The sequence below is a fragment of the Corvus hawaiiensis genome, chromosome 22 (assembly GCF_020740725.1).
Source record: "Corvus hawaiiensis isolate bCorHaw1 chromosome 22, bCorHaw1.pri.cur, whole genome shotgun sequence".
Taxonomy (NCBI): domain Eukaryota; kingdom Metazoa; phylum Chordata; class Aves; order Passeriformes; family Corvidae; genus Corvus; species Corvus hawaiiensis.
The window spans coordinates 2307460-2331237 of NC_063234.1; the positions used below are offsets into that span (position 1 = coordinate 2307460).

General features: G+C 56.8%; 2 protein-coding genes across 7 annotated transcripts; both read right to left on the minus strand.

The window, feature by feature from the left end:
* Nucleotides 1-3101: 3101 nt before the first annotated feature.
* LOC125337111 lies at nt 3102-7448 on the minus strand. 4 transcript variants are annotated; one of them, XR_007207965.1, is made up of 3 exons: nt 6779-7448; nt 5947-6737; nt 3102-5826 (listed from the first exon to the last, which is right to left on the minus strand). XR_007207965.1 is itself a non-coding variant. In XM_048326440.1 (3 exons), the coding sequence occupies exons 1-3, from the start codon at nt 7446-7448 to the stop codon at nt 6274-6276; spliced, it is 1095 nt and encodes a 364-aa protein (XP_048182397.1). In that variant the 3' UTR covers nt 3102-6273. The 4 variants fall into 4 exon arrangements, 2 of the variants coding, with proteins under 2 accessions (XP_048182397.1, XP_048182396.1); XR_007207966.1 differs by having other exon boundaries at nt 3102-5106; nt 5187-6737; XM_048326440.1 differs by having other exon boundaries at nt 3102-6737; nt 6779-7222; nt 7262-7448.
* TMEM240 (transmembrane protein 240) lies at nt 3102-23514 on the minus strand. Of its 3 annotated transcripts, none has more exons than XM_048326443.1 (4): nt 23415-23514; nt 22091-22197; nt 12108-12316; nt 3102-10113 (listed from the first exon to the last, which is right to left on the minus strand). In XM_048326443.1, the coding sequence occupies exons 2-4, from the start codon at nt 22180-22182 to the stop codon at nt 9965-9967; spliced, it is 450 nt and encodes a 149-aa protein (XP_048182400.1). In that variant the 5' UTR covers nt 22183-22197; nt 23415-23514; the 3' UTR covers nt 3102-9964. The 3 variants fall into 3 exon arrangements, with proteins under 3 accessions (XP_048182400.1, XP_048182399.1, XP_048182398.1); XM_048326442.1 differs by lacking the exon at nt 23415-23514 and adding an exon at nt 22459-22636; XM_048326441.1 differs by lacking the exon at nt 23415-23514 and having other exon boundaries at nt 22091-22364.
* Nucleotides 23515-23778: the final 264 nt, after the last annotated feature.

Consider the following 23778-nt stretch of genomic DNA (forward strand, 5'->3'; position numbering starts at 1 on the left):
ACCTAAATCTGTGCCCTTGAGTACCTTGCTGAGCTGCTCTCCTCACACAGGAGCTGACACCAGCCCCACTTTGTCCATCCCAGGGCTGGCTGAGCTCTGAGACGTTCCCTGGCAGGAGCTGGTGAGCTCAGGAGCAGAACCCTGTCCTCAGACAGAGCCTTGTGGGGCACCAGGGAATAATTCCTGAGGCTCCAAACCTTCCCTGCCTGGGCTGCCAGCATCTCCCACAATAATTCCCTGATATTTTCCCCTTGCAGGATGTGAAGAGGCACTTTGGAAGCTGCTCCTGTGGTGAGGTTCCCACTTGTGTGGCCCTCTGACACTCAGCTGGTGCCAGGTGCATTGCTGTGGGCTGGGGGGGGATCTCTGTACGACCAAACCACACATTTGATGTTCAGAATGACTAAAATCAACTCAAATCCTACTTTTTTCCCTTCCTCCTCAGCCTAGGTGTAGTTGTCCTTTAGTCCACTGCTCAGGATTAGTTATTCCAGGCTTTCCCTTTCCCAGTTAAGATTTTTACTGGGATTATTTCTGCCCAGCCCCACTGATGGGAGCTGAGCAGAGCCCCTTGCTAAGGAATGATGTGAGGGAGCAGCTCTGCTCGTGTGATTCCAATCCCGAGTTGTGCCACATTTCTCCCTTCCATCCCTTCCGTTCCTCCCCCCTCCTTCCCCGGGCATCTCCATGGAGCACAGGAGGAGCAGGGGGAGGGGAAAGGTGCTCTGCCTTGTCCTTGTGCTGCGTGCCCGTGCTTCTGCTGATCCCAGGGGCTGGAATGCTGCTGTGGAGCTGGGAGAGGCACCGCAGCTGCTGCCTCAGCTCTCTGCTGATTCCTGCTGCAGATGGAATCCGGGCCCTGATGGAAGCAGGGGGAGCAGCATGCTCTGCTCAGCAGGGGCAGCTCTGGGGGGACTGGCGGATCTGCAGGGCACTGCATTGGTCCTGTGTGTGTGAACCCCCAAAAATCCTCACAGAATCAGCTGGGCAGAGCTCCTGTGCAGGCCTGGTGCTGTTGGAATCCCAGGAGTGCAGCACTTCAGGGCTCACCTGCTCCTTCCCTCCCTTCCCAATCTCCCTGCACAGCCCCTGGGAGGTTGTGCAGCATCTGTGGGGCTGAAATCCCCAGGGAGTTCTCACCCTCCTTCCCAGAGCTGTTGGTGGCTCTGGGCAGAGCAGTGCCTGGGGTTCACCCCCACTTGTGCCCTTGGCAGCAGGAGCAGGGCTGGGTGTGCCCAGGAGCGTGGATCCAGCCTGTATCCAGCTCCTGCTCAGTGACAGATGCCTCACATCCCACCTAGGAAGCAGAGGGGGAGCTGGCACCCAGGCTGGGACAACCGAGGAGGTGGAGCAGGAAAAAACAGAGGTTGAGCCTGTTGGAGGAGGATTGAGGGGACTTAGGGTGCTCCATCTGCCAGGTGAGGCAGGTACAGAGGGGCAGAGGTGCTGTGGACAAATTGTTTTCCTTGGATTCAGTCTTCCAGCCCAGTTCCATCTCTTCCCAGTGCATGGAAGGAAAGGCACAGACCTGTGCCCGCTGCTGCTGGGTGACCCTTTTCATTTCCACAGGGAGCACAGTTCTCCATCCACTCCCACACACTTCCTTCCTTCACACCTTGTGCCCTGAGCTGCTGGGCAGGTGCATCCCAGGCCCTTTTGCTCCCAAGTCTCCTAATCCTGCCTTCCCAAGCCATTCCTTGCCCCTCTCCCTGTGCCCTTTCCTGGCTGCCAGCGAGATGCTTCCATGCCCTGCTGCCCGCTGGACACCTCGGGCTGTTGCTGTCGCTGCTGCTGCTCCTGTGGAAGGTGACAGGAAGGGGAAGAAAGGCTGCCTGTCATCCTCAATTCCTGCCCCATCCAAGGTTTAAATGCAGGGATCTGTCCCTGGCTCGCTGCCAGCTGCAGGGCGACTGCTGTCCCTGTGGAGGTGGCACCCAGCTTTTTAACACTCCAGGCAGGGCCTGACAACCCCAGGCTGAGGTTATCTCCTCTCCTGACACAGTTATGAGCCAGCAGCACTTTATTAAAATGGTATTTTGCATTGGAGAGCAAATCCCAGAGCAGATGGATTCGTGGGCAATCCATCACTCCCATCCTGGCCCTGCCACTGGAAACGTGGTCGTGGTGCCTCAGCCCTGCAGCTGGGGGACAGATTTACAGCCTGGCCAGCTCTGGCTACTCCCAGCTGCCATCCATTGAAGGATTTGCTTTGGAATGTGAAAGGCTGGGAGGAGATTCCTGTTGTGGCAGCACAGGGATGTGAGCACCACACGCTGCCCTGGCACCGCGTCCCTGTTCTGGGACTCGGGAAGGTGGGAATCTCCCCGGGAAACGCTTCCCTGCCAACCTGTGCTTGTGCTTTGGGTGGAGAAAAACCACTCAGAATCTTCTATCAGCCCTTGTCTCGGGTGCTGGGGTTTATTGTCTGCTCTGCTTTGTCTGCACCAAGCCTGGGACGTGCCCAGATGTGGCCAGCTGTGCCCAGACTCGTGGAACCAGTCCTGCATCACCACCTTTGTGGCAGGGTCAGAGCTGTTCTGTGTGGGTGGCCCTGTGCCAGCAAGGAGCAGAATGGGAGACGCTGAAGAACTGGTTCATGGTGGCAGATTCCAGTACTGCTGGAATGGGAAATGATCCCACTTTTCCATGCCAAAGGCCTGAGATTCCTGCCCTCTTCCTGCCTTTCCTGCCCTTGCAGGCAACGGGCAGGAGAGGCCCAGGCTCCTCTCTGGAGGCAGCTTGCATCCAGAATTTTAGTGAATTTTAGTGAAACATTTTAATATTAATATTTAAATTTAATATTTAATATTTTTTTAAAAATTTAGTGAAATATTTTATCTTCTTTTAAAGATCTTAGAGCTCCCCTGTTATCCCAACGAGCAGGAGCCAGGCAGGTGAAAATCTGGGACGGTGTCCTGTGATGTCACAGAACTCAGAGGTCAGGACAGCTCTCCCACCCCACCCCCCAGCCTTGTTTGCACCTCCTCCTGTCACCCCCCTGCCCCAAACCGGGGAGCTGCTGCTCTGTGGTGCCCCAGCTGTGCCCCAGGGGGAATCACTGGCTTCAAAGGGTTGGAAAAACCACTCAGATGCAAAAAACATGCAAAAAACTATTTTACTGACAAACAGCAAAGGACGGGCTTAGTTCCAGGAGCTGAACTGGTTCTCTATTATACAAACATCTTATTGAAAGGGAAGGAATGGCTGAAATACACTCACTCGTTGACCCAAATAAAATCACAGTGTGCTTTTTCTATTGCCTCCCCCACCCCAAGCTCTCTGCACCTTCAGCTGCTCCCCGGAGCCTCAGCACAGGCTGCCACCCCTCTGGCCACTGGAGAGCACAAGCCCTGGGTGACATCTGCCTGTGCAAGTGTATTTAGTAAAAAAATTAGCCATTATTGCTTTTCAACCACAGTAGAGATTATCCTGTGATTAGACTCGGAGCAGAGTTTAATCTCTCTCTCTGGTAGTCTGTGCTGTGCCTCTCCCTGCCTGCTGCATGCAGAAGTGGTTTGGGTGCAGGAAAAAAAAGAAAAGAGGGATTAACGATCAGGGAAAACAGCACTCCAAGCTCTGTCCTGGTGTGTCACAAGTGAAAAACCTCCCTGCAGTGAGTGCAGGGCTTCCTCTGCCTCGGTGGGAGCTGGGACTGAGCCACCCCGGGGTCAGCCCTGCTGGGAATGCCGAGAGGTGAAACTGCAAAAGAAACGAGAGCAAATGGCTGGAGGTGCCAAAGGAGGGCCGGGCTCCATGCAGGGGACACGTGGGGACACGCAGAGCTCTGAACACCCGGAGCAGGACCCCCACAGCCCAGCCAGGCCGAGCGGCTCCTCCTGACTCTGCCACATCTTCCCACTCCTCTGCTTCCCTCTCCTCTGCCCCACCTGCAGGGAAGGCACAGGCCTGGCTCTTTTTCTTTGAGTCTTTTATTTCCTTCAGGAAGTTCACTTGCTGCTCCTTGTCCTCCTGGCCACCCCAGGGAGCTGGGCTGAGGGGACTTTTCACTTTCACCCCATCCCAGGGTGGAAGCAGCAGTCCTGTGTCCCTGCCCAACAGATAATTCCCTGCTCTCCGTCCCACTGCTGCTCACTGAAACCCAGAACTGTCCCACCGCTGCATCCAGGCTGGAAAATGATGGCTCCAAGTGTCTCTATTTGTACCACATGCTCTAATCATGGAAGAACTTCTGCTCTTCCACATCCAGAGGTGCTCTGGGAGGTTCTGTTGGCTGTTTTTACCCTCCAAGCCCCCTGAAAATGCAGAAGAAGCTTCATCACCTCTGTGATGACCCAAACCTCTTCATCAATGCCGGGCTGGATGTTCAACAGTGCTGGGAGGTGAGATCTGAAGTGACACTGAGCTCCCTGTGCCCCTCAGCTCCTGCCAGCCTCTCCCTCCAGCACAGGTGAGCATCACCCTCCCTTCTCACCACGTGCAGGATGTTCAAGTAGAACCCCCCATGTTTCATTTCGTGCTTCTGGTCCATCACTGGACACCTCTTAAAGAGCCTGCTCCCATTTCTTTGCACTCTCCCTACAGGGATTGATCCTTCCCCAGCATGATCAGTCCCAGCTTTCCCAGTTCCCTCAAAGGAGAGATGCTCCAGTGCCTTCATCACCTCAGTGGCTGTTTTCAACACCCCTTTTTAGCAGGGATTCTTCTTCCCCCAGCTGAAAATGCAACCAGAAAATGAGGTAGAACAGCAGTGAGAGTAACTAAACCCACCCCAGCGTGCTGTGAGTGCCTGGGACACCATCCCAGGCTCTCTCCTGGGCTTCTTATGGATGAGGTGGTGCCAGATGGGCCAGCTGAGGTGTCCCTGGCTGGCTCAGCAGTGAGAGGGCACAGTGGATGGATGCATGGATGGGATACAGGAGACACCTTCCCAAACTGTTCCTCAAAGAGGAAGGGCCCTTCTCACTGTTTGTTGTTTATATTGGCCAGGGGTTTATTCAGCAGAGCCAGAACTGAGGATGGGATTTGAGTTTAAAAAAGAGCTACTGGGTGAGGCAATGGATTTCTGCTTTCCACACCTCTCCTTCCCAACCATTCCCCATGCAGGCGGCCAGGCCAGGGCTCCTCACACCAAAGCCACAGGAGAACCTTCCCAGAGAGGCTCCTCACACCAAAACCACAGGAGAACATTCCCAGAGGGGCTCCTCACACCAAAGCCACAGGAGAACATTCCCAGAGGGGCTCCTCACACCAAAACCACAGGAGAACATTCCCAGACAGGCTCCTCACACCAAAACCACAGGAGAACATTCCCAGAGGGGCTCCTCACACCAAAACCACAGGAGAACATTCCCAGAAGGGCTCCTCACACCAGGAACACAGGAGAACATTCCCAGAAGGGCTCCTCACACCAGGAACACAGGAGAACATCCCCAGACAGGCTCCTCACACCAAAACCACAGGAGAACATTCCCAGAGGGGCTCCTCACACCAAAACCACGGGAGAACATTCCCAGAGGGGCTCCTCACACCAAAACCACAGGAGAACATTCCCAGAAGGGCTCCTCACACCAGGAACACAGGAGAACATTCCCAGAGGGGCTCCTCACACCAAAGCCACAGGAGAACATTCCCAGAGGGGCTCCTCACACCAAAACCACAGGAGAACGTTCCCAGAGGGGCTCCTCACACCAAAACCACAGGAGAACATTCCCAGAGGGGCTCCTCACACCAGGAACACAGGAGAACATTCCCAGAGGGGCTCCTCACACCAGGAACACAGGAGAACATTCCCAGAGGGGCTCCTCACACCAAAACCACAGGAGAACCTTCCCAGAGAGGCTCCTCACACCAAAACCACAGGAGAACCTTCCCAGAGGGGCTCCTCACACCAAAACCACAGGAGAACATCCCCAGACAGGCTCCTCACACCAAAACCACAGGAGAACCTTCCCAGAGGGGCTCCTCACACCAAAACCACAAGAGAACATTCCCAGCACCAATCCCAGCTCTGGAGAACCAGCACATGGAGTTTTGAGCTGTGTCTTTGCTCCAAAAATACCCCACAAGATCCCCCCCAGCACCAGAGCCTGCAGCCTCCCCCGGAGCATCTGGCGGGCGAGCGCTGAGACGGGGCCCACACTTCCCACTCCGCTGTCCTGCACTTCCCACACTTCTCATCCCTGTTTTCCCTTCCCCAGGCTCTGCCCAGCTCCTTGCCCAGCCCTGACCTTGCTGTGCCCACTCCCTGCTGCCAAATTTGCTCCCAACTCAGCCCTCTTTGCCTGGGGTTGTTGCTGGGTTCGGGTGTTGTTGTTATTGGGGTTGGGGTTTTTTTTGGTGTGTTATTTTTTTTTGGGGTGTGTACGGAGACTGGATCAGAGGCAAGAGAACAGCAAACGAGTCAACACGAGCACAGCGGGGACAATTCGACGAGGAGAAAACACCCCCACGAGCGGAGAGAAACAAAACAAACACATGCACAGAGCGACGGGGTGGCGGCAGAGCGGCCCCGCTGCGACACGGGGACAAGGGACAGGGCTGGCAGGGCTCAGCCTGGAGCAGCATCGGCTCAGGAGCTGGGGCAGGGACAGGAGGGATGGTGGCAGCAGGGGAGAAGGGGCTGCCGGGTGATGCTGGCTCGGCGACACCCCAAAAAACAGCTGTAATACCCCAAACACAGCTGTAACACCCCAAATACAGCTGTAACACCCCAAATACAGCTGTAATATCCCAAATACAGCTGCAACACACCAAGTACAGCTGTAATACCCCAAAACCCACTGCAACACTCCAAAAAACAGCTGTAATACCCCAAAACCCACTGCAACACTCAAAAAACCAGCTGTAATACCCCAAAACCAGCTGTAATACCCCAAAACCAGCTGCAACACACCAAAATCAGCTGTAATACCCCCAAACCAGTTGCAACACCCCAAAACCAGCTGTAATACCCCAAAACCAGCTGTAATACCCCAAAACCAGCTGCAACACACCAAAATCAGCTGTAATACCCCCAAACCAGCTGCAACACCCCAAAACCAGCTGTAATACCCCAAAACCAGCTGCAACACCCCAGAACCAGCTGCAACACTCCAAAAAACAGCTGTAATACCCCAAATACAGCTGTAATACCCCAAAACCAGCTGCAACACACCAAAAACCAGCTGTAATACTCCAAAACCAGCTGCAACACACCAAAATAAGCTGTAATACCTCAAACCCCACTGCAATACCCCTAAACCGGCTGTAACACCCCAAAACCCACTGCAATACCCCAAAACTGGCTGTAACACCCCAAAACAGCTGCCTCCTTCACTTCTGCTTTCCCGTTGGCAGCTCGTTCCCCAAAGAGGAGACAGGGCAGACCTGAGGCTCTCAGGAAAAACTCTCCTGGTTTTGGTGTCCCTGCCCAGGAGTTTGAAACCATCCCAGATGTGCTGGGTCAGGATTCCCACCCTGCACGGGGAGGAATTCTGGCCCTCGTTCATTCAGGATGAGGAGCGTTTCCCCAGGATTAATCCTGCTGGTTTAGTGCGTGCTGGGACGACCCTGCTCAACAAAACCTGCCTGCTTTCCCTGGATTACAGACCAGTGAGTTACTCCCAGTAAATTTAACTGCACTGAGAGCATTTCTTGGTTTATTTTTTTGCCTAAGTGTGAGCAAGAGAGAGCTGCAGATTTTTTAAAACTCTGGTTTTAAACAGCAGGAATATTTACCGTGTAGATTTTTTTTTTCTCCCCCTTTCTTCCAGAGCCTCAAATTCTTATAAAATTTTTCTGTGGATCAGACAGATCAAACTTAAGGGGTGTGAGCCATTCACCCTTTCCAGTTGTTTCATTTTTAATGATATTTCAACCAAGGTCAGCTGCTAGAGCAGGGCAGAGCCAGGCTTTACATTCAGTCTGAGTTTAGGTCACTGCCTTAAGTCTCTCTTGTGAGAGGCTGCAAGTGGAAAAATTACTTTTAAAGTGCTTTTTTTCTCCCCCCATAACCAATCCCAGGGACTCGATATTTGTCCTTATCACGATGGAATTTCCTCCCCTACAAAATGCTGTCCCCCCTGAGGACTTGTTGATAACACAGTCCCTGCTCTTCCCTGCCAGGAGGCTGCAAGGGAAAGGAGCTGCTCAAGGAAAAGGTGTTCCTTAGATCCTAAGGAATTTCAGACATCACAGCCAGGAATGACAGACAGCCAAACAGACACAAGAATGGACCAGGCAGTTGTTTAGGTCCAGAAAGAACCTGGGGCTCCAAGACAAGAGGCACTAGGGAATAGCAAAGGTGGGGATGGCAGAGAAATGGGAATGTTTGGGTAGTTTGGGGGCTTGTAATTAACTGAACTGGGCAAAAGAAATAGAAAAAAAAAACCCAAGACACAGAAGCTGGAGCAGGGAGGGAAGGGCAGGAGTCGTGGTGTCCTTTTCCCTGCCATCAAACAGCAGGAGGCCACTCAGAGTGTCAAGGAATCCGTGGAAGAAAGGAGAGGTTCTGGCAATTCTCCCCATCCTTCAGTTCTGGGTGTTTTCCCCATTTCAGCCAAACCCACTCAGTACAAAACGATGGATGAAGGGGGAATGGGGGCTCAGGGCTGTCACATTCCTGGGGAGAGCATCTCCCTCCTCCTTCCTCCCTCCCAGTAAATCCTCCCTCTCCCCACCCTGGCTGTGCTGCCCAGCACATCCCACAGCCTGGGCTCCCCTGCTGCTGCTGCCTTCAGGAGAACAGGACCAGAGCAGGGACCAGACACCACCACCGTGGGCTTTCCAGCACCTTCAGACCCCTCTGCCTGGGAGTAAAGGAGGTCTCTGGAGGGGGAGGTTCCTTTCAGAGCCTCGAAATCCACACCAGGGGAAGCAAAGGCAAAACCACATCGGAGCATCCTCACCCTTTGACTCAGCCTTGGGGACATTTGGGATGTTTGGAGAGGAGTTTGGCTTCAGGCCCAAGTCTCTGTGTGTCCCTCAAGCCAAGCCCCACAGGCAAAGGGGGGTGTTTGATGTGCAGGAGCAGTGAGGCTGTTCAGGGCCCCCTCACTGCGCTGTCAGTGGTTTTGGGGTGTTTTAACCAGGACCTCGGGCTCACCCCACAAGAAAAGGGGCAGAGCAGCTCCTTTCCTCCCAGGCAAGGGGTGGGGGGTGTTTATGAGCAGAAGGACAAGTCAGATCTGACACATCCCACCCTCCTCCAGTGAAGGACAGCAGCCCTGCCACCAAAAGTGCCACCACACCAGCGGCACCAGCCCGGGCTGAGCCCTCACAGCCCCATCCCCCTGGCTCTGAGATTGGGTTGCTTAAGGCAGGTTTTCAGTGGACAGCACTGCAAACAACAAACCCCTTACACATCCCCAGCACTTCCTTCCCCTGCAGCAACTCCCCAGAACGTGAACCAAAGCAAAACCAAAAGGGACACTGTGCCTTCCCCCCGCCCCCGCTGGCAGCAGTCCCCAGCCAAACCTGTGCCCAGCCCAGCCATTCTAGGCACGGGAGGGGCAGAGCAGGGCAAAACCCAGCCAGAGGACCAAAGAAACGGGGGACTGGAGCTCTTGGATGAGACACTCTGCATCTTCTTCGTGCTGTCCCACCTCCATCCCCTCGGCCAACATTCCTGGATGTGCAGGACAGCTGAAAAGGGGGGGGGAGGGGGGGTTGAAAGTATAATGCAAATCTCTTTTTTCTCTCTCTCTCTCTCTTTTTTTGGGTTTTTTGTTGTTGTCGTTGTTGTTTGTCTGCTTTTTGTTTTTTTTTTTTTTTTTTTTTTTTTTTACATATATACACGAGTCTGACAATAAAATGTGGAACACAGTGCAATGTCTTGGCTGCGTAGCATCCAGGACTGGCTTAGTTGTGCATCGTGGCGCGTCCACCCATGGACACCCGGGCTGGATTCCGTAAAATCCTGTCCTCAGCTGGCTTGGGAGCAAACCAGAGGCTGTTCCCCTGGAGGAAGAGCGAAGTCCTGTGTGTTTTAAAAGCTGGCTGCAGTCCCTGGAGGGGAGGGTGTCCCTCAGAGGTGCCGGGGGCTGGGGTGCCCGTTGTGGTACAGCTTCTGTTTGATGTGCACCATGTTCCCGGTGGCCTCCTCGTACTGCCGGTGGTGACGTTTCCTGAACTCCTTCAAGTTACAAAATTTCGGAATCCAAGACCAGGAATTGTCTGGAAGGCAGGGAGGAGAGGGAAGGTGAGGGGTTGCAGGGAGAGGTGAGGGTGCTGTCCCAAGGCACAGCCACCCCTGAGCTCCCTTCAGGGCTGCACAGGGACAGGCTGTGGCACCAGTGCCACCCTCTGCCCCCAACACCTGGCCAGGGTCATTTTTTACCCATTAGCTCATCCCTCAGCCCAGGAACCTTTCCCTGCAGCAGCATTTCAGCTGCCACCCACTCCCATGAAAATTTTGCCTGATTCCACCCAGAAATACACAGAGCCCAACTCCTCAAAGGGCAACTGGGAAGTCCCAGAGAAGCACAGATGGCCCAAGGACGAGCTGCTGTGCTGGGAGTGGGTTGGACTCGATGGTCTTTGAGGTCTTTTCCATCCCAAACAAGTCTCTGAGTCCACGGCTGTGAGGTGCTGGCGACTGCCCTGACCAGCCCTGCAGCTACTAGGGAGCTGCTGTCTGAGTTCCTATGGAATATTTGCTATTCTGAGAAACCTCTCCCACCAGGAAGGAGCTCCAGGTTATTGTAACAGGCCATGGTTGGAGCTGATCAGGCCCCAGTGTGACACTGAGTCACTGCTGAGTGGTGCTCGTGCACTCCTCGCCCTGTACCAGCACAGAATTTGTGTTTCCCCTGCCCCTGGCTCCATTTCTTTCCTCAGAAGGGAATTTTCACTTTGTTCAACAAAGAAACAAATTCCTTTCTGCTTGCTGCCTTTAAAATTACTCATTTGCATCGTTGATTCTGAATAAATAGGAAATATTTAGGTTCACTGCACTGTTGGCCAAGCCTTTTATAAAAGCCTTAAAATAGGCAAACACCAGGAGGGGGGAAAAAATGAAACAGAAGAGATCAATTAGTTGAAATACTAAATTAATTACTAAAAATAAAAGCCTCCATTCACAAGGGGTAGGCTGGGTGGTGATCCCAGCTCTGGAGAACACCTCACCACAAGGAGAGCTCCTGCCAGCCCTGCTGCCTCCAGCAGCTCTGATCTCTGATGAAAATCAGGAGTCACAGCCCCAAAACTGGCTCTCAGAACCTGAGATCTCACTGGAAAATCAGCCCCTGCTTGGGAAACAGCAGCAGCAGCGGAGCCCCGGGAGAGTCCTGACTCAGAAACTGCTGCTGGGGATTTGGGAAGACTGATGGGAAATTAATATCGTTTTTTATCTGAGTTTTTAGAAAGAGAGAGTCCACTTCCCTAATTAGAATTTCTGATAGGCCTGCAGATAAATCTTCCTCTCGCTCGCTTCTCCTTCTCCTCCGAGTTGTGATTTAACAGCACCATCAGCCAGGAGCTGGAGAGATGGAGATTTGTAGGCACATTCTGAGGGAATTTCGAGTCATTCTCTAATTTAATCGTTTTCCTGTCATCTTTTTCTCCTCCAAATATTAAAATCCACGGGATGCCCGTGCTGAGGGAGGAACATGGGGCAGAGAGAGCCTCTGAAGGAGCATCTTTGGGTGCTCCTCAGGGTGTTAATTCAGGATTTTAACTGCTCCAAAGCCTGACTGTTCTGCCCAATCCTTTCCCCCGTGGGGCTGATGGCACAACTGAACAAAACATCTCCCCATCTGGACAGCTGTGAGGGTGGGAAACCTCAGCTGACACCACGCAGATGTCTGTCACTGTCACCACAATGTCACAGCTTTACACAACCAACACCAGCCTGCTCTCCCAGCAGCACTAGGGAAAAGAAAAAAAATCCAGATTTTTCTGGGGAATTTTGGTCCAGCCCGAAGATGTTCTGCCCACAGAATTCCCACACCAACACCCCTGCTCGGGTCAGGGAATCGTGGAACATCCCGAGCTGGGAGCGGCCCGCGAGCACCATCGAGCTCCCGGCATCAATAGGGCCGGGACATCCCTGGCCAGGTTTGTGCCACATCCACGTGGGATAAAGCATCAGGCTGGCCTTTTCCAGCTCCCAAGGAGAGGGCAGGGACTGAGGGAAGAGGAGGAAGAGGAGGAGGAGGAGCAGCACTTACCATACCGTCGGCTGGTCCTCCAGGCCCGCACGGCGTAGTGGAGAACCCCGTCCATCCACACCAGGAACCAGCTTATACAAAAGCCCAGCAAAAGTCCCAGCATCAGATCAATCTCCTGCTTGGTTACATTGTCAGTCACAAAGTAATTCTCCGAGGAGTCCACCACTGACTGGTCCCCGTCGTAAGGGATGACATAATGGACATGATGCCTGGAGCAGGGGCAGAAACAGGGGCGAAAAAATCAGTGGAGATTTTTCTTTCACCTTTCCTCCCCGTTCCTCCCACCATCCCCAGGAAGAGAAGGGCTGTCCTGCCTTTTTGTGCTGCTGTCAGCACAGAGGGAGGGAGCAAAGCACAAAACCCCACGGCTGGAACTGATGTCACATTCCTGACACGGCTCCCTGTGCCCCGGCTCATCATCTACAACACAGGAGAGGAGATCAAGGATGGCACGAGGCCACCCCCGGGATGCAGAGGGCACATGTTGGAGGCAGAGGCCACCAGAGCAGCTGTGTAGCCCTGAAAGTGCCACCACCACCATCCCCTGGAGGAGGGACAACTGTCCTGTTGCTGCCCTGCCCTGGGCTCCGCAGATGTCCCCACAGAGGATCTGCTGCTCTGTGTCCCCTCTCCCTCAGTGAAAAGAGGCTCGTGTCCCTCACACATCAGGGCAGAGCATGTTTACAGCCACAGAGGAGGCACAGGAAGGAATTCCTCCTGCAGCCTCTCGCTCCTGGAAAAGTCCCACGAGCTCCAAGACCACCTCAGCTACTCCTGCTCCTCGATCTGGGGGCTTCCTCCAGGACCAGGCAGCAATTCCTGCCTGGAGCAGAAAGCCAGAATCCTTCCCAGCACTGGAGCTGCTGGCAAAGCTCCCCCAGGTCCCTGAACACCTCCAGGGGTAAAGGAGCAGCTCTCCCAGCTCCAAAGCTTCCCAAGGCTCCCAGGGCTTGGAGAGGCTGCCCCTTGCCAGGAGGGGGATTGGGCTCGTTTGTGCCATGAGGTGATAGAGACCAAGCCTGGGATGAAGCTGAAAAACCCAGGTTCACCTGGGGAAAAGCAGGAAAATGGCAGGGATGGGGTGAGGGAGTTGTAGAGTAGGAAAAAAACCAGGCAGGGCTGTGGGGGCTGCACGGGAGGGGATGAGCAGTGACAGGTCCCTGGGAGCTGTGAGGGGTGGGAGGATCCCGGAGGATGGGGGATGCAGGAGGCAGAGCTCTGCTCTGGAGCTCTGCACCTGCTTCGAGCAGCTCTTCACCTTCCCAGGAGCGCCGAGGCTGCCCAGCCTCGCTCAGCCGGGCACTGACCACACCCCAGGAGTGACCACACGCCCAGCCAGGTGAGGTCCAGCCCCGCGTGCCTTCCACCACCACAATCCTGGCATCGCCAGTGCCTCCAGTCCAGGAGCACGGGGCTGTCCCAGCGCTGCCCAGTGTCCCCAGCATCCCGTCCCTCCTCGCCCAGGCGCTGCTCCCACTCGCCGAGCAGAGGAGGCATCGCTGAGGCCTCTGAATATTCATGAGGTGCAGGTTGCTCGATAATCACGCCTGAGAAACGTCCAAATATTTACACAAACAAACCTCCACTCAAAGGAACCTTCTGAAAACAGCCCTAATCTCAGCGCTGCCTTAATGGGGGCCACCTGCACCACAGGCACCGGGGGTGCTGGCACAGGGCTGGCAAGGGCACCGGGGTGGCAACCAGACCCTCCAGTCCCCATTTCCATCCAGCAAAAGGGAGCAGGCTGGGAAGGGACGGGAGATGGCAGCTCTGATGGCTGAGGGCAGCCCTGCTCCTGCCTCCTCATGCTGCATGGTTTGGAACAGAGATTTTCCCTCTTTTGGCACTGGAAAATCCGGGGGCAGAGGCTGCATGAGGGAGGGCTCCCCAAAAGGAATGGGAGGGTTCCCATCAATGCAGCCAAGCACTTCCCATGTCCCATGCTTCCCAAATCCCCGCAAACCCATGTCTCCCATGTCCTATGCTTCCCAAATCCCTGCAAACGCGTATCTCCCACATCCCATTCTTCCCAAATTCCTGCCGATGCCTGAAGTGCAAACCCACATCTCCCATGCTCCATCTTTCCCAAATCCCTGCACACACACACCTCCCATGTGCCACGATTCCCCAAATCTTTCCCAAATCCCTGCACACACACATCTCCCATGTCCCACGACACAGGGACACCTGGCCGGGCCCCAATTCCCTCCCTTTTGCTTTCTGCAGCACAGGCACAGCCTAAAGGCTGAATCCACAAAGTCTGGACTCCTTGGAGCTTCCTGGGCAGGGCCTGGCTGTGTCTCCTCTGCGTGGCCGTGTCACAAGCCCTGTGTGTCACCTGTGCTGTGTCACCTGAACCCCCCCCAGCACTAACACAGCCATCCCTGAGGCTCAGGGAACCCAAACTCCCCCCCCCCCCCCACACACCCCCAGGACAGGTTCCTAGGAGCGAGCACAGAGCTCTGGGGTGGTTTTCACCAGAAGAGGAAAGTCCTGGAGCTCACCCCTGCCTCTGCTCAGGGATGTCACACACAGACCAACACCACCAGTGCTGCCCCAACACGGGCACAGGGCTCCTCACCCCTCACAGGGGGTGTTCCTCCCACCCTGCTCCCCTTCAGCCCTCGTTCCCTGCTCGCAAGGCACCAAGGAAGGGACACGGTCACCTCCTGCCTGCCTTGTCCGTGTCGGTGCAGGCTGACTCTGCACTCTGCAGTGGGATCTCCTCCAGCTCTCCCTTTGCTGAGCAGCACCTCAGGGCAGCTCCGAGGGCCTGGCTCTCCTCTGGGGTCACCAGCTCCCTTTCCCTGTGCAGGGGACTGTCCCCAAAGCCCGTGGCTCCAGGCCAGGCTCAGAGCTGGAGTGCCTGCCGCTCCATGGGAGGCCAAACTCAACAGAGGGTAAGACCTCTGCCCTGCCTGGATTAGGAAACTCCATTACCCACAATTAGAAACCAAAGTTTGGATCCCAGGTGCGAATTTCCTTAAAAGAGAAGCCTCCTGTCACTAAAGCTCCCCAGGAAAACACCTCAGGCTCTGCAGCCCTCCAGCTTTTGGGAACCCCAAGTCACCAGAATAATTCCATACAGAGGAGATCCCAGAGCTGCATTCCCACTTTGTGGAGTTTTCTGGAAGGAGTTTAGCAAAGCCCAGGGAAGATGAATTTTTCCTGCTGCTGCAACAGTTGGGAGAGCTGGGCTGCAGGGAATTTTATCCTTCCCTTGCCTTCACAGAGACGGGGACGAGAGCAGGGACAGAGCCCCACAAGTTTTCTGCTGCTGCTGAAGCCCTGGGGGATGTTCCAGGAGGGAATCAGACCCCGTCCCATCAGCACAGCACGTTATTAATAGTGCACAGAGGACCAGGGTCCCACCTCGTGCCCGGGGGATTGGAAACTGGAACATGCCCAGATCCAGAGGGGGAATGTGTCAGCTCTGAGCTGAGCAGGGGGTGGGCGCAGGAAACCCCCACCAGCTCCTCCAGGGCACTGCCAGGGCAGGGCAGGCAGGGTCTGGCTCCTCAGAACACAACCCTGCCATAGCCCAGCAGCCAGGGCTCACTTCACCAACCAAAACCCTCGTGAGAGGGACAAAACCCTCCCTCAGAGCCAAAAACCTCCCTCAGAGCCAAAACCCCCCCTCAGAGACAAAACCCTCCCTCAGAGACAAAAACCTCCCTCAGAGCCAAAACCCCCCCTCAGGGACAAAACCCTCCCTCAGAGACAAAAACCTCCCTCAGAGCCAAAACCCCCCCTCAGGGACAAAACCCTCCCTCAGAGACAAAAACCTCCCTCAGAGCCAAAACCCTCTTCAGCCTGGCATCACCTCAGCCCCTGCTCAGGGGTGGGTGTGAGGTCTCTGGGGACCACGGCCCTGTGAGAGAGGTGTCACATGAGGCCCTCACCAGCCAAACCCGTGTTCTGTCCGTGTTTATTTACAAGAAAAGGACGCACCAAATGATTCCTGAGGACCAATTCCTGGGCAGTGCCAGCTAGTGCTGGGTTAACCCCGTGCCACCTCCCCTCTGTGCACACCCTCAGGGGATCCCGGGATATCCCAAGCCGTGCCCAGCCTGGCTGTGCTGTGCCGCTGTTGGGGTGGTCACGACACACCCGGACAGTGCCTCTTTCAAGGGCCAAAAAGCCATTTATTAAACAAAGCAGCCTCTTTTATACACCTTTTGTGTGTTATCATTCCTGTTACAGATTCATTGGCTGCTAAACTGCTACAACAGACTCCTTGGCTATTACTAACCACAATGTGCTACCACCACCTATGGCATAAGCATTCTGAATTCAAGGTGCTGTTTTCTCCTTCTATTGTTTAACTTTCATGCTTCTGTTGTTACTACATTCTCACAGGTAAAAACTAATTGCTTTTCTTCTCACTGACTTTCCTCACAGCCCTTCTCTAGCCAAAGTAACAGGCCTGAGCCACAATTTTACAAAGGCAACAAGGCCTTTGTTTTATAAGGTTTTACTTTAAATGCCACAGTGCTGGAGCTTCCACAGGGAGCACAAGCAAAGGTGGGGACAGAAATTCCAGCACACCTCGGGCCACAAACTCCTGGGCAGCAGAAGGGGACAGGCTGGATGTGCTGTCACCCGGCTCAGGTGACACAGGCAGCTCGCTCTGTGTGTCCGCACACGCGTGCCCGAGCTGGAGCATCCTTGTCCCCATTCCCAGCCTGGGACAGAGAGGGAAAAGCTCCTCTGCTGCTCCCGGGGCAGCGGCTCCGCTGCCGGCTGCCCCCAGCGCTATTGTCCCTTGCGGTGACCTTGTGTGAGCGCGGCTGCTGCAGCCACAGCCCGGCTCGGGAGCCGCTGGAAAAGCCACGGATCTGCTTCGAGCGCACAGAGCTCGGCGCTGCCTCTCCGCTCCCCTCACCCCCCGCTCCGATGGGGACGGGGACAGGGATGGGGACAGGGATGGGGACAGGGACGTGCCGATGCTCCGGCTCAGCCCGGCTCCCTCCCGGGCAGGTGACAGTGGCAGCCACGTCACATCTCCCGGGCTCACGCTGCAGCTGCCACATCCTGGCTGGACCAGCCCCTTCCCCACCGCCAGTTGCAGCAGGATTTGGGGGAATTTTGCCTTATCCAGCCCCCAGGCAGGAGCCCCACAGGGCTGGAGGGAGGCAGAGCCTCCTGCCCTGCATCCCTGCCTGACCTTGCAGCCGTTCCTCAGCATCCCGAGCAGCCCAGACCTCGCAGAGACGTTCCCAGCAAGGCCAGGCTGCACACCAGGGTGGTGGCACCGCCGAAAACATCTCCCCGGTGCTGGTCCTGGTGGAAACATCGCCCTGGCACAGCTGCCAGGAGCCCAGGGAAGTGCTGGTGCTCCCCAGCACCAGGCAAAGAGCGCTCCCAGCACGTCCACAGAGGGTCTGGGGACAGAGAGGTTTCCAGAGCGGCTGGGAAAGGTGGAAAGAGAGGAAAAACGTCCCTCGTGTCCCTCCTGCCAGCAGTGCCACCCTCCCCAGTGATCCCAGCACCAGGGGAGGGCCTGCAGCCTCCTCACACATTCCCGTGCCCAGCCCCAGGGCATGGCAGGGTCCCCACGCTCTCTTCCCAGGACAGGTCCCTTTCCTCCCGGATCAGAGCCCGGGGAGGGCAGGGCTGGAGCATCCCTTGGGCAGGAAGAGCTGACCCGAGGCTGGCTGGGCCCCCAGCTCTGCTGCAGGGTGCTGGCACCCAGGTGAGGCTGACCCTCCTCCTGGCCCTTCCCAGCCCTGCTCACGGGAGAGACAATTCCTGGGAGGGAAAGGCTCAGCCAAGGTCGCCCAGAAGGTCAGTGGCAAGGAGGACACACGCCAGAGCTCTGGAGGTCCCTGTTCTCTCCAGACCAAGAACCTGCGAGCCCCCCAGGCTGTTCTGGCAGATCCTTGCTCCGTTCAGGTGTCATCTGCTCCCTCCAGCTCACCCTGCCTCCTCCACGGACACCCTTTGGTGTTTTTCCTTTGCATGACATCACCCAGCTCCTGATCTGCTGCCAGCTCTCTGCTTCCAGAGAGGACCCTTTGCTGGCTGGGACGGAGAGGCTCAGACGAGGGCAGTGCTGCACCTCTGCAGTCCTGCACAGCCCTGCCCTGCCCTCCCCGGGGACAGCCACGGCCTGAGCAGGGATTTGGGCAGGGCCCAGCACAGGGATTTGGGCAGCCTGGACGCCTCCACACGCCGAGGATGGAGAGTGCCAAGCGGGAGCGTGGCTGTCACCCCTCCGTGCTGCAGCCTGGAGGCAGATGTGACACAGGAACAGTCCCTGTCATGCCCAGCCCGTCTGTGCAGGCTCAGCTCCAGGTGCCAGGGCCAGCCCTGTCTCTCTGCTGACATTCTCACTCCAGCTCCCCTTCCCAGGCAGTGCCAGGAGAGTTTTCCCAGCTGTGGATGCATTCCCATGGCCCGGGGGGGGCTGGCAGCTCTGCCCTCCTTGGCTCTGCTGCTGTGGAGTGGGAAAGTCCAGCCCAGGCTGATGGTGACACCTCACCTGCAGGGAGGAGGACATCAGCCACCCCTCAGAGCCCAGAGGAACGTCCAGCTCGGCCACCAGGGCAGGGACACTCCGTGGCAAAGGCACTGCCCAGCCCAGGCTCACTCAGACTGAAATCAGAGGCTCAGAGCCACTTAAAAAACTGCAAATACGGACCAGCCATGGCCAGGGCAGCGTGAGCAGCTCCAGGCAGCCCAGCTCCCCCCAGCCCAGGGCTCCAGGCCCTGCAGCCACCCAAACTCTGCACAGCACAGGTGTCACAGCTCCCATCTGACACCACGGACTCAAAAAGCACCTCCCAGGCCCTCTTGCCCCAACAAATTGCTCCTGGCATAAAATGACAAGCAACAGCTTCAGCCCCAATGGCCCTGATCCCACAGGGAAGGGTGAGGGTGGGGATCAGCATCCAGCAGCACCTGGAGGTGGGGTTGGTTCCCTTCCCCAGTGTCTTGACCTTCCCCAGCCACTGCAAGCACAAAGAATGCTTAGGGACACGGCAAAACAATCGACAGCACTCCTTGCACTTGTCCTGCGACCTTCCTGCTGGGCCAGAGTCCCATGGAGGGGAGAACAGGCAGAGCCCAGGGACAGGCACAGCCCTGCCCACCAGGACAGACCCAGCCACAGCCTCCATGAGCCTGAGGAGCTCTTTGGGGTGGCAGCTGGAGCAGCCAGCCCTGCTGGCCATGCCCCTGGGGGACTCCAGTGGCCCCAGAGCCCTCAGAATGTGGGCAGAGCCTGGGCACGGCTCGTGCTGCTGCCTGCCAGCCTCCCCAGAGACCAACACCGGGTCCCAGCCAGAGCAGAAAGTGGGGACAGGAACAAGGGAGTCCCAAACTGGAGCTGGAAACAGCCAGGGCCCATCCCACTGCCAGGGGAGTGGGGATCCAGGCTGAGGGTGCTCTGAGGACAGAGCCCAGAGCCACCCATGCCCTGGCACACCTGGCCTCAGCTGGCACCTGGGACACAGAGCCAGCCCTCCCTGCCCACAGCCACCACCTCTGGAACAGCTCCCAGGCCCTCACAGGGACACGAGCTCAGGGCAGATTGCAGCTCCTCCTGGAGAGCCCATCCTGCTGTGCCCAAGGCCAGGTACTCACGTCCAGCCTGGGTGCCTGGACATGGTGGACAATTCCTGGGGAAGGGCTCCACTCTGACGCCCTGAGGAAGGAGACAACCAGAACGGGAGAGTGGGAAGGAAAACATTTCTGAATGAGTTATTGGGTCTGACTGACACTGCGACCCAGGCTGGGGCAGGAGGGAGATCATTAATTGCAGCAGCTCAGCCCACTGCACATCAATCTTCATTCATTCCAATTCCTCCTTCCCTTCCATTTCTGCAACATTTACTTCTTTTCCCCATTCCTCCCTGCAACACACTGAACTGCAGCCAGCTCCCTCCTCCAAGGACTCCCTTTGGTTATTGGCAAATTAAGTTCTTCATCAAGCCCTGGTAGCAGTGCTGACAACAGGCTCCAGGACACAGCCCTGCCTGGGAGAGCTCCCTGCCCCAAGGGCCGAGCTCTTGGACAGCTGACAGGAGGGACAAGGCACGTCCAGCCTGTAAATCAGAGGGCTCCAAACGCTGCCATTGGGGCAGCAGCTCAGAGCAAACCTCAGCACGAGGCCACCCCAGGTCCCGCAGCGCAGGGCGGGTTTGTGAAGTCTCCTCGTCAGGCAGGAGCAGAGGCTCGTGGGCTGTTTCTGCTGGCAAGAGCCACTGCTCCCACATACCTGAGGCTAGAGATAAACTTTGCTTTTTGCCTCCTCTCACATCCGCGCTCGGCAGTTTGGAAGCTGGTTCGTGCACTTTCGAAGAAGTGACCCGGTGATGTCTGTGGAGAGCGCCACGGGCGATTTATCTGCCTCAACACACACAGAGGGAGAGCAGAGAGGGGTGCCCCTGCCACCTCCTCAGCCGTGGGCAGAGGGGACACTCTGCCAAGCCACCTGTGAGAGCTGTCACTCCTCAGCCACTCCAAACGTTACAGTCCATTACCAGCAGCCCATTTTCACCACCACTGAACCAAGCAGCGATGAGCAAAAAGAACAACTGGTGGAAGAAGCAGAGGAAAAGTCCTAAACTAAGAGAAAACATCAAGAAGGCTCAAAAAAACCCCAACAAAACAACCAAAAAAAAAGCTAAGAAAAAGCAAATCCTTGCCAAAAACAAGTCGAAGACACTGTGGATATTTTTTGCCCACAGTCTTTCAAATTGACCTTAAGAGGGAGACACCCAAGGAGCTGAGTGTGCTGCCACATCCCCCAGGCCTGGCTGCTCTTGGCCCCGGAGGTGCTGCCGGTGCCTTCTCTGCTGTTCTGTCACAGGAGGCTGAGGAGGAACCGTGGGGAGGAAGGCCCCGATCACCTTTGGGGCGCGAGGCAGCGTGGAAGGGCAAAGCAGCCTCTCTTCACTAAGCCAAGCACATCCCAGCTCCAGCTCAGCTCCCACTCCAGGGACACCAGGGGGATGTGATGCCTGGGAGACAGGATGCAGCTGGCTCCAGAGGCAGCTCCAAGAGGAGTAAAGCTCAAACCTAAACGCTGGATGTGACAAGGGAGGGCTCTCCCAGCGTGTCCTTTATCTGGCACAGCCTCGCGCTGCTTTCCTCCCCCACAGACAAGAAACTCTCCCGCAGGCAGTGAGTAACCAGGCACAGGAGGGGAGCGAGGCCTCCGGGAGCGCAGGATAAGGACCACCAACAGCAGTCCCACAGAGAAGGGGGAAATTCACCTCCCCAGAACTCAGCCCTGGGCCTGAACGGATTCCAGAGCAGCCAGATCGCAGTTTCAAGCTGAGCACTTCAGCAATTACACACAGGAGAGATGTTGTTTAGGAGAATTCAGCATTCCCAAGAGCTACGGAGGGAGGCAGGTATTTGTCCAGTCATAAACTTGTGCACCACTCCTGGCACAGCATCCACCCCAAAAGCACAGCCCGGCCTCCTCGGTGTGCTGTGTCCAGCAGCATCACAACTCCCAGGAGGAAAAGCCACAGGGAATTAAGATCTGATCAAAGATTGCAAAGCCTCAAAGTGACTCTGTCCTAGACAGCCACATCCTGGCCTGGACAGGGATCCTCTCATTTCTCCAAACCCTGTTCCATTTATAAGCCACACAACCACCAGCTGCAACACCCAGACCACAAACAGGCTGGGGAACATCACTGCCCAACTGACAACAAAGGCAAAATGACAGACGTTTGAATCAAAGTTACTCACTCTCCCAGGGCTCCCGAATGCCTATCCACAAACATGGAAAATGGACTTCCAAGCGCACAGAAAACTCTTCTTCCGGGAAAAAAACCACCAACCCCCACCCCCCCTCAGCCCGGCTCCTGTTCATGCAGGAGCTGCTGAGGAAGGTGAGACACAGCCAGAATGCAAAGATGGTAGCCCAGCCAGCAGCTCCCTGTCGCTGGTCACCACCTCCCCGGGGAGACAAGGTGGGAAGGGGCTAGGGGGCAGGGGAGGGAGAGGCTCTGCAGGTAACTCACCTTCCACAGTTGCAGTGACAAACTCGGTCCTCCCCTCTCAGATGCGGTAGGATGTAATTGTGAAATCTGTCCAACAACGCATTCATGTCCATCAAGCAAGCTATTGCCTGTAAGAGCCCACAACCAAGGCATCTGGTCAACTCTGGATGATGGAATAAAACATTGACTCCAGTTTGATTGCCAGAGACTGAAGCAGTCATCAAGAAAAGAATCTTTGGTGTTCAGTGGGGCACACACACGCGCGCACACACACACACAGAGGTGCACAGGCTGAGGGACAGTGCGGGGGGAAGGTGGAAGGGGTGGGGAGGGGAGGGGGGGGTTGGGGGACGACGATGGAGGGGAGGGAGATAAGCAAAATCTCTTACCATAACGATAGAGGCGCCCAGGATCATGAAAATCATGGTGTTTGCATTCATGGACATCAATAGGGAATGGCCAGCGGTCGGGTCCGTGCGCCCCCAGCCCGCGGAGGGCGAGCGGCGGCCGCGCTATTCCGCAGAGCCGAGCGCGGGGCGCATCGCGCTCGCTGCCCGCACGCTGCGGTGCGGCGGGGGGCGGCGGGGCGGCGGGGCGCCCCCCGCGCACACACACGCACTCCCCCGTGCCGGGGATGCCGCGGGCTCCCGCGCCCTGCCCGCTTTATTTTTTTATTTTTCTAGGACGAATGTGACAGGTAAAAAAAAAAAAATAGTAAATTAAAAATTTTTTAAAAAAAAAAAAATTTAAAAAAAAAAAAAAAATCAAAATTCCACCCCCGCCGCTGGCCCCGGGCTCCCCCCGGCCGCGGTCGCGGCGGGTGTGCGGCTCCGGGAGCGGGCACACGCCGGTACAAGCACAGCCTTCATGCAGCAACTGGGAAGCGAGGCAGCCAAACCCGGGGTGGGGGGTTGGGGGGGAGGCTGGGGGAGGAGGAGGCAGGCTGCAAAAAAATCACCCACTCCGGGGGAGCCTCATCGCATCCTCTCCCCCGACCCTCCCCAAAATCATCCCCGCTGCCGAGCGCTGCCAAATAAAAATCGGAAATTAAAAAAAAAAAAAAACCAAACCAAAAAACCCCAGCCCCCAAATCACCGCGCCCACCCTCAATCCCCCCCAAAATGAGCCCCACGAACCCTCCCGGCTCGGGGCTGCGCTGTCCCCGCCGCTCGCTCCGCGCCGGCAGCCCCCGGCCCAGCCCCTCCCGGGCGCGGGTGGCTCCGCGCCGCCGGCCGGCCCCGCTCGGGGGAGGGATGCGGGATGCAGGGGAGGGATGCGGGATGCAGCGGGGGGGAAGATGCGCCCAGGCAGCGCCGGCCGCCCCCTCCCCAGCCCGGGCATTTACCTACGTGGGGAGGCGCTGCTCCGGGAGCGGCTCATGGCGAGCGGCGGCAGCTCTGCGGGCCGGCCCTGCGGGGCTCCCCCCGCCCCGCAGCCGCACGCGGAGCCCCGGCAGCGGCGCTTGGCCGCGTTTCCAGTGCCACACGCCATCCTCACCCCGCCCTTCCTCCGCCCGGGGTCGGCCCCGGCCCCTCTCGCCGCCCGCGGGCTCGGCCCCGCCGGGACCCCCCGCCCTCCCTCCGCCCGGGGGTCCGGGCACGGCCGGGGGTGCGAGCCCCGGGCTCCGCCGCGCCCCCGCGCTTCCCTCGGCGCCTCCTTCCGCCGGCTCTGCCCGCACGGACCGCGCCGGCCCTTGCGGGGGTCCCGGC